The sequence below is a fragment of the Typopeltis vanoorti genome, chromosome 1, assembly GCF_054136105.1.
Source record: "Typopeltis vanoorti isolate ZY-2024b chromosome 1, IOZ_Tvanoo_1.0, whole genome shotgun sequence".
NCBI lineage: Eukaryota > Metazoa > Arthropoda > Arachnida > Uropygi > Thelyphonidae > Typopeltis > Typopeltis vanoorti.
The window spans coordinates 107,952,943-107,965,710 of NC_143549.1; the positions used below are offsets into that span (position 1 = coordinate 107,952,943).

The window sequence follows — 12,768 nt, forward strand, 5'->3', positions numbered from 1 at the left end:
TGATGGCAATTTGACTTTGCCAAAATATTGGAAATATTAATTAAATTTATTTTTAGTTAATATAGTAGTCTACATTGTAATTTACATAAAAGAAATAAATGAATAGTCAAAGTATGAGTCTTACCACCAGTATCACTGATTTTCTTGCAATGGAACTTATGACTTATGAGAGGATAGTATATGTATACATCATTTAATATCGAGCACTCATGTGTATTGCAAGGTAACCAATTAATTGTGACACAACAACCTATAACAGATACACAGCAGACAGTGGTAATTAGCTTATTTCTTATCCAGTGATTGAATATGCAGAATTTGGTTTACGATAGTGGATATTAAAAGTTGAGAAAGGAGTATTTATTTTACCGAAATATATTTTTACTGATTTTAACCTAAAGGTTTTTCCATTTGTTTTCTGAGTTGCAGCCTTGTCATATGACATCGACTCTCATATTTGTCATATGGCACTCTCCACCTGACATATCTCATAGCCAGTCGGAATTCAGAAAACTAATGTAGTTATGAGTAGACCTAAAGGTTTTAATTTATAAGGAGTGTTTGTGTATAATGGCAGAGAAGAAATTGATTTTTTTTTCTCCACATAAATGTGATTCAAGACAATATAAGTGTTTTGCTTTGTTTTTGCTTCTAACATAGTATTTAATGAAATTGATAATAAATAGGGTCTTGTATCACATAAAATGCATGAAAGTTTTCTTCGGAGACTGTTAAACATACTAATGCATAAGTAATCAACATATTTGCTTTAACACTGTAGTCTATACAGGATAAAAATTATCCATGTCATTAACAAAAGCATATAAATTGATTGCATCTGGGATTAAACATGTGACCTATGATATACTGAGTGACTGCAGTAGAGTACACCCAGGCTGTCTGACTAGTAAGATATTTGCCTGACTTGGTGAGCCAGCACAAAATTTTTCAGACCCTGAATATCAGCTTCCTTCTTATTGTCCTCATATTTAGTATGGTTCTACCCATTGCTGCCACCTATTCACTAATTTTTTTTAGAGGTCTCATATCTGTAGTTTCTAGTTTTTGATCTAGAGACTACAGATCTAATCTGTAGACAGTGTATTGAAAACCATCTTTTATACAGCTAATTTAGTATTTTGGCTAATTTCTCCTTTATTCCATATAAATTTATTCTTTATTCCTTCATTCCATATAAATCAGCAATAAAAAGACAAAGACTGTGAAAATAGAAACACGGAAAACTTCAAAAACTTCAGCTGCAATCTCGATGGAGAACCACAACTGAGATATTTAATTGTTTTTTTTTTCACTGAAAACTGCCTAAATAGCTGAAATATCTAATTTCAGGACTTCAACAACTGCATTCTCCATTGAGAATGCAGTAGTTGAAGTTTTCAGTATTATCAAATTTATTACTTATTTAGTTTTGTTAAGGAATAATGAAGACTAATATTGGATTTGTTTAATCATATAACATCATCTGCACCTAAGAGCTGAGAATAACATCTCTAATACCACTTTCCTTCATAATCGGTGGAGGTAGTATGCTCTCTTATTACACCTGATTTAGCATCACGCATATCTCTGTCTCTCCTTCATTTCTAACTGCTGACTTACAACTCAAATACAGACTATGTATTGTCTGATATAATTTCCCATTTACACCATGCAACTAACGTTTTAAACAGCTTTTCTCTTGGCACTTTGTCCCATGCCACCAGATCTACAAAACTTATATTTCGATTGTTTTCTCATGATTTCTCAACTATTTGTTTTAAAGTAAAAATTTAAAATTCAGATCATTACAAACCTCTATTTGGCCTTTCAAAGTGACATTTCTTTTTAATGATATTTCTCCTAAACCTGCAGTATGGTATAAATATGTTGATATTTTTGCAATATAGAATGGTTCTACATCAGATTTGAAACTATTTGTCACTAAAATAAACATGATTCATTCTAGAATTCAATTTTCTTTAGAGGAGGAGAAAAACAGTTGAGTAACTTTTTTAGTGTTGATTCTCTGTCAATCAGATGGTAGGTTATCGTTTTAAGTTTTTCGAAAAGTAAACATACTATTTCAGAGATACTTATGCCATGTGGTTTCTTTGATATAAAAACCCAAGGAAATAATATTTATTTAAAGCAATATATTTCAGCCTGAATATTACAGGCCATCAACAGTGGCAACGATAGTTAATTACAAGGTAGAATGCAAGCAATGGACTGATTTGAAACAATAAGAGCTGTGTGATGTTATACATTAAACAATGCAAAAGTATAACTTGAGGACATGTATTTTTAACTATTCATTAACTGTATTTAAAAAAAAAAACTTTAATGATGTGTGATTAGAATAAGACTCACTCATATCTTTGATAATGAAAGGCAGTTGTTATAATTTAAGTTTGAAGTCAGGTCTCAGCACTTTCTTTAAACAAGCGTTCAAATTTATAGCAACACGGATGAAGTATGTATGATGATGGCCTGTAATATTCAGGCTGAAATATATGGCTTTAAATAAATATTGACTTATTTCCTTGTATTTTCATGTAAATTAAAGAAAAAACATACTAATTGTTATATTCATGCTACTTCCAATCATTTTAAGTAAAAAGTTGGAACCATTAAGGCCTTATTGCATTGTGCTCATAATATATGTTCAGCTGGAGACCTTCTACAGCAAGAATTGAATGATATCAAATCTACCTTTTAAAAAAATTATACAGAAATCTTCCTGATGGGACAAGTGTCTGCTTGTCCCATCAGGAAGATTTCTGTCTTCCTTTCCTCACCTAAAGACAAGCTTCCTCCACAAGCTTTCCAAGTATTTACTAGATCCCTTGCTTCTATGGTTTCTTACTTCAAGCAGTCTGGTAGATTTATAGCTTTCTGTTGTGAGGAACATAAATTATATGTCCGGTATCATGAACCTGAGAAGTCTAGCTTAGCAGAACATTCCATCTTTACTAAACATGGAGTTCTTTGGAAGAAAACTAAGCTTTTGCATAAAAGTAGATTCTTCTTAGAACGTTATACAAAGAGAGCTGAGATCTTGCTACACCTCCCAATTTTAAATAGATCTGATGACCTTAGGTTATCTCCTTGATGGGTAAAGTCTTGATTATTATATTATTTTTATTTTTTATTATTTTTTTCAAATGAGGAATTTGCTGACCATCTACTGTCTTAGATGATCTTACACTGTACTGGTGCTTTTTTTTAAATTAATTATTTTATGGCATATTATTTTGTGTTCCATTGATACTTAGACAAAAATTTTACTTGATTAAAATTATGCCATGTGGTTTCATGTAATTTAGTTTCTGCTTTAATGTCTACAAACATGGCAGCTCATGTACCTCATCATCAAATTCCTGATAAGTATTCTCAGGGGATGCACAGGATATTATGGATAGTACTGTATGAAAAATCTACATTACTAATTTCTGATTGACAATTTTCCTCCAAATTAATTTGTAATCTGTCAAGACTCCAACATTATCAGATCATGTATGTCTGTCTTGTAAGGCACTTTTTCTGTATCAATCGACCTCCATCTTGGTCTTTGTCATCCTTTGTCCTTTGCCAGGATGACATCTAGATGTCATCCTGGCAAAGAACACTTTTTTTTGCTAATCTTTCCTCTTCCATTCTGTGTAATATCAGAGCTCAGCTCTGCTAACACATTCCTGAATGCTAACAATGTCAAGTTTTTTCCTCATATCATCATTTTTAATATGATGTCAGATATACACTATATGATCAAAAAGTATCTGGACACCTACTCAAAACTGTAATCAGACTTTCCCCGTGACACACTTTCCAGTAGTGGATATTAATACAAGGTGGATCCACCCTTTGCTTCTATGACAGCTCTAACTCTGCCGGGAAGGCTTTCTACTTGGTGTTGGAACGTCTCTGGAGGAATGGCAGCCCATTTTTTCTGAAGAACAGTAGCCAGAGCAGTTCATGATGTGGGTCTTTGGCATCTGGAACAAAGTCGGCATTCTAATTCATCTCAAAGGTGTTCTATGGGATTCAGGTCAGGGCTCTGGGTCTGCCAGTCCATTTCTGGAATGTTATTATCCACAAACCATTCCCTCACACACACACACACACACACATTGCTTTATGGTAGGTAGCAATTGTCATGCTGATACAGACAGTAGTCATCACCGAATTGATCTTCTACTGTTGACAGTACGCAACGGGTCAAAATTTCCTTGTACCCTTCCGCATTTGGATTTCCATGTAGTGTTACAAGAGGGCCAAGTTCATTCCATGAAAAATATCCACACATTGTAATGCCACCTCCTCCAAATTTCACTGTTGGCACTACACACATTCTTGCAGTAAGCGTTCTCCAGGCATTCGCCACACCCAGACCCTCCCATTGGACTGCCACATGGTAAAGCCTGATTCATCACTCCAAATCACACGTTTCCATTTGTCCATTGGCATCGCTCTTTACATCACTGCAGGTGGTGCTTAGCGTTCACAGGAGAAATGTTTTGTTTATGGGCAGCTGTTTGACCATGGAACCCCATTCCTCTTAACTCTAGATGCACAGTCATGGTGCTGGCTGGACAGTTAGTAGCACTGTGGAACTCCCAGATGATTGTTTCACTTGATGTTTGGCGATTTACACGAAACACCTCCTTCAATGCTTGACAGTCCCTGTCTGTCATTAAACACAGCCTACCTGACCGTGGTTTTGTTGTGATTGTACCTTCACGTTTCCACTTCACAATCTCGTCACCACTGTTTACTTGGGAAACTTGACGACGGTTGAAATGTTTCTGACAGATACTGATGTTGCAACCAATAACTGGTCCATGTTCGAAGTCACTGAGCTCCCTTGACCTACCCATTCTGCTCATACTTCTTACCTGAACAACACAGCTCCGTGCCTTCTTTTATACCGGTAAGTGAAGTTATAGTGACATCTAGATGTCAGTTTACAAATTACAGAGGGGGGGGGGTGTCCAGATACTTTTGATCAGATAGTGTAGTTCTCAGATCCATAAGTTAAAACTGGTTTGAATGCTGTCTTGTATACAGCTAATTTAGTGTTTTGACTAATTTCTCTCTTAATTCATATCATTTATTCAGCTGACTTCTTACCATACTAGCTTTACTGATTATGTTGTCTATTTCTATATTTAATTTACCATCTTCAAAATTGTGATTAAATAGCTAAAATATTTTGCTTGTTATATGGCCTTCTTCATTCAAGATGATGTTTTCACTGTTTCTGCATATTTTTTGTCCCTGTCTTTTTATTGCTAATTTGTACCAATTTATTACAACAATTATTCAATTTAGTCAGAGAATCTTGCAGATTCATACTGGATTTATTTAGAAGTATAACATCATTTGCATAAAGTAAAGAGCTGAGATTAAGATCTCTAATTTTGATATCAGGTTTAACACCACTTTCTTTCGTAATGTTATCCATATAGATGATGAATAAGAGTGGAGATAATGTAAACCCTTGTCTCATGCCCAGCTATTGATTACTGCACTCACATTTGGAGTAGGACTCCTAATAGGGCTCCCTCAAAATGCTTGACTAAGTACAGAGGAGAGCAATTTGACTGATAAATGACCCAACTTGTTCCTCTCACTCTCACATAGACATTTGGTCTCTGCAATTTGTATATTCTATAAATATTTCCATGGGAAATGTTCATCTGAAACAGCATCAATAATTCCCCCATTCTGTACTAAGCCCATTTGGAACATGTACAGCTGCAGTCCAACATCCTTTCACAGGAGTAAAAGAAACTTTTTTCCCCCTTTTTTTTACCCTCCTCCTTCATCCCTGCTACTGCTGTACTGTGGAACAGTCTTCCCCTTGACACATTTCCCAAGGAATACAACATGCAGGCTTTTAAATCAAATGTAAACAAGTTTCTCCTTTCCCAATCCACTACCCATATACGGTACTAACGTATAGGTTGATCAGCCAACCTCTTGTATATGGGCCCAACATAAAAACACCTGATTTAACATCAAACCATCTTCCTATACCTCCTTTAATTCTAATTGCTGACTTGCAGCTCAATACCTATTTTTAGAAAAGATTTAGGTGGATTGATGTGGTCAACAGTTAGAAGATAGAGGAAAATTTTGATAGAAAATGACTAATAAGAGAAACTTAATTGTGTAGGACTGTCATAGTGTCTTGTACACCTTTTGAGAGGGTGCATATCAGAAATTTGTTGATGATATATCAAATGGGTGGGAAAAAAGCAGATGGAAGTTTTGGATAACCAGGAATGAGTTCTGAGCTGAACCTTTGACTTTTTTTGAAAAGTCAAAGGTTCAGCTCAGTAATTTTTTATATTTCTCTATGCATTTTCACAAAATAAAGAAAAATATTGACCTAGGACAAAAAAAAAAAATAATATCTCTTGTCATTTTTTGAAATTTAAAACATATATGGCACATTAAAGTGAGAAATATATATTTTTTTAAATATTACTTCACATGAGGAGGTTGCAGAACCTAGAGCTAATTTGTTTGGGTGTAGGTCATAAAATTATTGGGTAGTTATGATTCTGAAATGGGCAGTCTTTCAAATTTGACATTTATCAAATATGTGAAAATGAACTATATGATTAGTGTGATTGATTAATTCACAGCTGTTTATAATAAGTAATCCTTCAAACATTCGGAGAAGTAACGTTTATTAATTTTGAAGAATAAAATTGTCTTGTCAGGTGTCATCTCCTTCTAGGAGGCTTACTATCATGAACTTCCACATGTACAGTTTTGTGCTTCTCTCTTGCATTCTTCATAAGTCCATTCTTTGATATTTCCCATCCAATCTGTTCTTTGTCTTTCTCTTCTTCTTTTTCCTTGTATTCACTAAGGCATGAATCCCTACAAAAAACACTTTTAGAAGGAATTCATGCCTTAGTATGTGAACAAGGTAGGTGGTTTTCCTTTTCTTAATGGCTTTCAACAAAGTCCTTTCTTCTCCATTCATCTCTAAATTAGTTTTTTGGCAGTCCACAGAATTCTAAGGATTCTTCTGAGGATCCACATTTCAAAGGCTTTCAGTTTATTTTAACAATATTTTGATATTGTCCAGGTTTCTGCTCTATATAGCAGTGTTGACCATACATAGCATTTGGACAGCCTAATTTTTGTTTTTGTGTGAATTTCCCTTGAGGTCAGAATGTTTTTCATGCTAATGAAGGTTGACCAGCAATTTCTATCCTTCTTGATATTTCATTATCATGTTTTCCATTCTTTATAGTTAGCAGATCTAAATATATATGACTCTTTATTTGATCTAAAGTATTTCCTCTGATTTTAATATTTATATTGGGTATTTTCTCCTTTTTTCTTGTTACCAGCATGGTTTTGGTTTTTTTGAAGTTGAAATTAAATCTATATTTTTCACTTAGTTTCAATTGTCTCCTGTAATAGGTTTTGAAGATTTTTTTGTTTTTTTGTTTTCAGCTAGCAGTACCGTATCATTTGCATATCTTAAGCTGTTTATATTTCTGCCTCCTATGTTGTGACTCCTTTAAATTCTGTTAATTCTTGGAAGATATTTTCAGTATAGAGGTCAAACAACACAAGAGAAAGAACACAGCCATGTCTGACACTCTTCTTTACTGGGAATTCCTCCAAGGTTTCTCCTGCAAGTTTTATTGAGGCAGTTTGCTTCCAATATAGATTTATCAGTAATCTGGTATCTTTGCTAATTTTTTGATGCATTCAGTTGTTCATGTTCTACATTGTCATAGAAAGATATGCCAGATATCTTTCTATAATATAATTGTTTCAAAATTGAAGAGTCATTCTCTAGTCCCTTTATTTTCCTGAAAACCAGTTTGTGTTTCATTAATTTCCAGTTTCATTTTATGTTTATTTCTTTCTAGGATGATATATAGCATAACTGACTGATTGTTCTGTACTCTTCACATTTGATTGTCATAGCTTTTTTAGGCATTGGTAGGAATGTTGACTGCTTAAAATCATTTGGCTGGTGTTCAGTTTCATGCATTTTGTTACATATATCAGCCACTGATCTTATGAATTAAAGATGCCAAGAAATTATATTCTTGGGTTCATCCTTTATCCAAGTGTAAGCAAACAAAGTTTGCACATGAGGTATCTTCATGACTGGGCAACTCGTATATAGAAGCTAATGACTTCACATCAATTGCCTTAGTATCCCATATTGCAATGCACATATCCTTACAGACATGTATAATGCTATGCATTATGGGAAGGGCCATTACCCAGACTGGTTTCACTATATAAGTGAAGGGAAGTTCCAAACACTCAGGCGATCCCCCAGATCACTCTAAACTAAGCAAGTGTGAGTGACCCGAAGGGTAATTTAACTCAGCAGTGGTTCTTCCATTCAGTGACAGGCCCACCCTACCATGGAGAGGAACCCTCTGTGGCGGCTCTGCCCAATGGCAGGCTCACCCCACCACCGAGCAAAGCCATGAACTCAGTAGTGGTCCCACTCAGTGACAGGCAAAAAATACCGCCCACGAGCAGAGCTGCTCATATCTCAGCATGACTACCACTTCTGTGCATCAGTGGGAGCCAGACCCAGAAGTGATACCAAGATTGAAGTAATGCTTAAGTCTTATTTCCACCTACAAGTAGCCAAAAGGTGTGTCCCATTTTATTACTTTGGATTAGAGATAGATGTTGAAAATCTTTTGGCTTGGTTATATTATAAATGAAAGATGCCAAGAAATTATTTTTTTGGTTTCATCCTATATCCAAGTGTAAGTGAACAAAGTTTGTGCATGAAGTAACTTCATGACCAGGCAACTCATATATATATATATATATATATATATATATAGAGGTTAATGACTTCACATAAGTTGCCTTAGTATCCCATCATGCAATGCACACATCCTTATAGAGAGGTATAATACTATGCATTATGGGAAGGGTCACTTCCCAGACTGATTTCAACATTTATTGAGGTCTCATCAGTGGTGATAAGGTGATTTTATGACCAGAAGATCAGTGGTGAACTTATGGGCTTATCATTTAAAGCCTTGAGGCATTATGCCATAATTCCATCCATTCTTGGAGCTTTTCCTGGTTTGAGTTTCCTAATGGCATTTGTTACTTCTCAGGTAAGAATAATAGGCCCTTCAAATTTTCTTTTGATGGTTTATCTATTCTATCATGATTGTAGAGTTTCTTTGAATACTCCACCCATCTATCTCTTATTTTGTCTTTCTCCATTAGGATGTTTCCATTGGCATGATGCAATGAAAGCCTACCCTTTTCCCAGATTGCTAGTTAGTTCCCTGACTTTTTTCATGAAGTTCCCTGGTTTTCTGTTTTTTGTCCTAAAGCTCAATTTCTTCGCATTTGTTGTTGAGCCATAGTTCTTTTGCAATCCTGCATTCTTTCCTGATCTCCTTGTTTAAGTTCTTGTATTCAGGATGATTTTTGTGTTTCTTTTCTCAATTTTCAGTTTCTTGCCATTCATCCAGGGTTTACTCATCTTCTTCTTCTCAAGTTTGGGAATTGTTTGTTTTATAAATTTTTGCCATCTATCCTCAATCTCATCTTTAAGGTAAGGATACTTGGTGGAATCAGGAATGCTAACAGCAGTGGATTGTCTCAGTTCTTTAAAAAATTTTGTGTTTCTTGATTTTTATGGGAGCCAAGATCATATTTTTCAACGTGTAGAGGTTTTATTGCTGCTTTAATGACCATAGGGTTGTGGTCTGATCCAGTATCAGCCCCTGGGTATGTTTTGGCTTGTAAGATATTATTCCAGAATCTTTTTTTAATCATTATCTAGTCAATCTTGGCTTTTCCATGTGCAAAGTCTTCAAGGAGGTTGACTAAACAAAGCATTTGTTATTATCAGATTGTTTCTTCATAGAAGTGTAGTAATCTTTCTTCTCTTGGATTTCTATGTCCCAGGCTTTGGTTTCTCATGCAGGAAGAGATCTTTTCTGAGCCTACTTTAGCATTCAGATCTTCCATTATGATAGTCATGTCATCTGATTTGGCATGGTTAAGTGCATCTTGAATGTCTTCATAGAAGTGTTCTGCTTCTTCATCTGGGTGATCTGAAGTAGGTACATATATTTGTATGATAAAAATATTAAAAGGTTGGGCTGCAATTTTTAATTCAATTGCTCTCTCACTTTTGGGCTAAGATCCAAGTAAGGATTGGGCAATCTTATTTTTTAGTACAAATGCTACTCTATTCATATGACTGTCTTTGCATGAATATATAATTGAATTATTCTTTCTGTTTATTTTTCCACTATTAGTTCATTTGATTTCACTGATACTAGCAACATCAGTTTTCATTGTTTCGAGTTGTTGTATAAGGTTATCTAATTTCCCAGCTTTTTATAAGGTCCTTACATTCCAAGTTATGGAAGCCCAAAGAGAAGATTCTTGGTTTTTCAGACATGAAGGATCAGGAGATACCATCCCTGGGAGGTTTAAAGTATCTTCTTCATATGCTTTTTTTTCATAGTATCTGTCTTACATTCCCCAGTTTCTTTCTTTTCTTCCCTATAATGTTTCCAGGAGACAAAAAAATTGCAGTGTCCAACCTGTCTTTTGCTTAAATCCAACATGGCTTTCTGTTTGATGATTTACTATTGATGGTTATGTGGTGAGGTTCCTGTCTCTTCCATGATGACTGGCCACATCTCTGTGTCTCAGAGTGTGCCTGGACTATGTCACATAGTTTGCTTTCATGCCTTTGTTACCATTGTCAATTTAAATTTTGGTAATCTGTTAACGCTGCCATTCTAGTCATCAAGTGCAATGAGGAGACACTCCTTTAACTGCAGCATAACATACTGATACCCTCACTTAGTTTTGCATGCCAGTCGAGGCATGGTCCCAGGGTGATGCCACTCTGCCAGCTACTTGGGCCATAAGTGAGAGTTGCATGAGCAGGTGGGGATCAATTCTGCTCAGCCACCAAAATTTTGATGCGACTGCTGAGCAGGCAGAGTTGCTGTCCTTACTACCCATGCCTTACACCCCAGAATAAAATTAGAATAGTAGAATTTTTCTGAAGTATAAAAGTATGCCAGATATTTTTACTGCAGAAATTATGAGATAAATGTTTGAAAAATGATTTTTTCAGCAGTGTCATTTTTGAGGTTAAAAAATAATTTTTCATATTCTCATGTTAATTTAATACAATATTTTTTTTTATGCTTGTATATCAATATTGCCGAGCTGTTATCATCATTGCTTTATTTTTATTTTTTTATTATTTCATAATGCATAAACATTTCAAATCTTGGGACCTGGAATCATTCCTTTTTTTGCATAACAGGTTAATGCTCGATGGCTTCTTGATCTTGATGAATACAATGAATGGATGAATGAAGAAGATTATGAAATTGAAACAGATGCTGTGGTATGACTTTTTTTAGTCAAGTTATTCAAAACTATCCTTGTGAAATCTTAAATGCGACATTAATCCAGTGATATATATATATATATATATATGTATAGAAATATATAAAAATTACTAGAATTTCAAAGTCCATATATTCCAAAATCAAGGTTTTTAAAATATCACTAACTCTGTGTTTTCATTTGTAGATCACATTACTCAATTCTTATAGCATTTCCATATGTAAAAAGTAGAATTTGTTTTACACTAGTTAATAGATGTGTTTAACACTAGTAAGAGAGAAGAAACTTATTTTCATTGAAGGAACTTGGAAACTTAGTGGGGAAATTTCTTTAGTTCTCGCATTCACTTTTATTTCTCCTTCCTGTTGATAGGTACTGTCATATCTTTAACCCATTTCTTACAGAATTCCGTAATTCAGAAGGCCTGTTCAACTTTTTGAACAGGCTTTCTGAATTATACATTGTGGCCACTGTGAAACTTTTATGCCTCTGCAGTTATGTATTTCTGGTTTTGTACTCTTTATTGCACTCCAAATTAAATGAGGAAGCAGACATTAAAATGAGGAAAATTTGTATCATGGGTAGCCAGTTGAATAATTTTTTGAAATTGGAGAGAGTTATCCAAAACACCATACCAGTAGTATGCAATAGTGCTCAAATTAGTTAATCTTATGGATCTAAAAGTTTGAATAGGAAAAAAAAAATTATTTCATAGAAACCACTCATATAAGTTTTGAGGAAAATAAGGAGAGTGAACGTATGACTTCAGTAACTTAAGATTATCGTAATCAAATTCTTGATATGTACTCTCAGTGGGTGTACAGAACCTTATGATAATTCTACATGAAAAGGTTACATCATTACTAACGATGTAACCTTTTCTAATGATGTAACATTATGCTATTTTGCATTCAAAAATGTGAGAGCTGGCAATTTGGGATTTAGCCGACCAAATTGTATTCTTATTGGTTAAACCAAAATAAAAAATGATGGTACAACATGGCAAAATTTCATGCCGGCTGGGGCGTCGTCCGGTTAAACAAGGCCCCCGTTGTTTTCGCCAGGGAACCAGGGCGAACAGCGAAAAGTCAGCTACTGGAACAAATCTGAAAACAAACCTCAACTCAACATCACCAGAGTTAAAGATCGGTACTATCAACGTAAGAAGCCTGAATGGCAAAGAAATGGAGCTAGCTGAGGAATTAGATAAGTACCAGATCGACATAATAGGGGTGACTGAAAGAAAAAAGACCAAAACTGGTGAGATCTTTCTGAGCAATAAATACAAAATGTTATATTCAGGCAATAACAATCAAGGAAAAGAAGGAGTAGCCATAGTATTCAACACAAAATACG

The 12,768-nt window shown here is 34.8% G+C and overlaps 1 protein-coding gene across 4 annotated transcripts in view; it reads left to right on the forward strand.

Annotated features, from left to right (window-relative positions):
• Nucleotides 1-12,768, forward strand: part of mor (SWI/SNF- related protein mor) — a 442,374-nt gene that overhangs the window by 152,997 nt on the left and 276,609 nt on the right. For all 4 annotated transcript variants that reach the window (XM_090398829.1, XM_090398819.1, XM_090398811.1 and 1 more), the window contains exon 7: nt 11,327-11,410. In XM_090398829.1, coding sequence (XP_090254955.1) covers nt 11,327-11,410 — 84 coding nt within the window. The remainder of the gene's footprint in view (nt 1-11,326; nt 11,411-12,768) is intronic.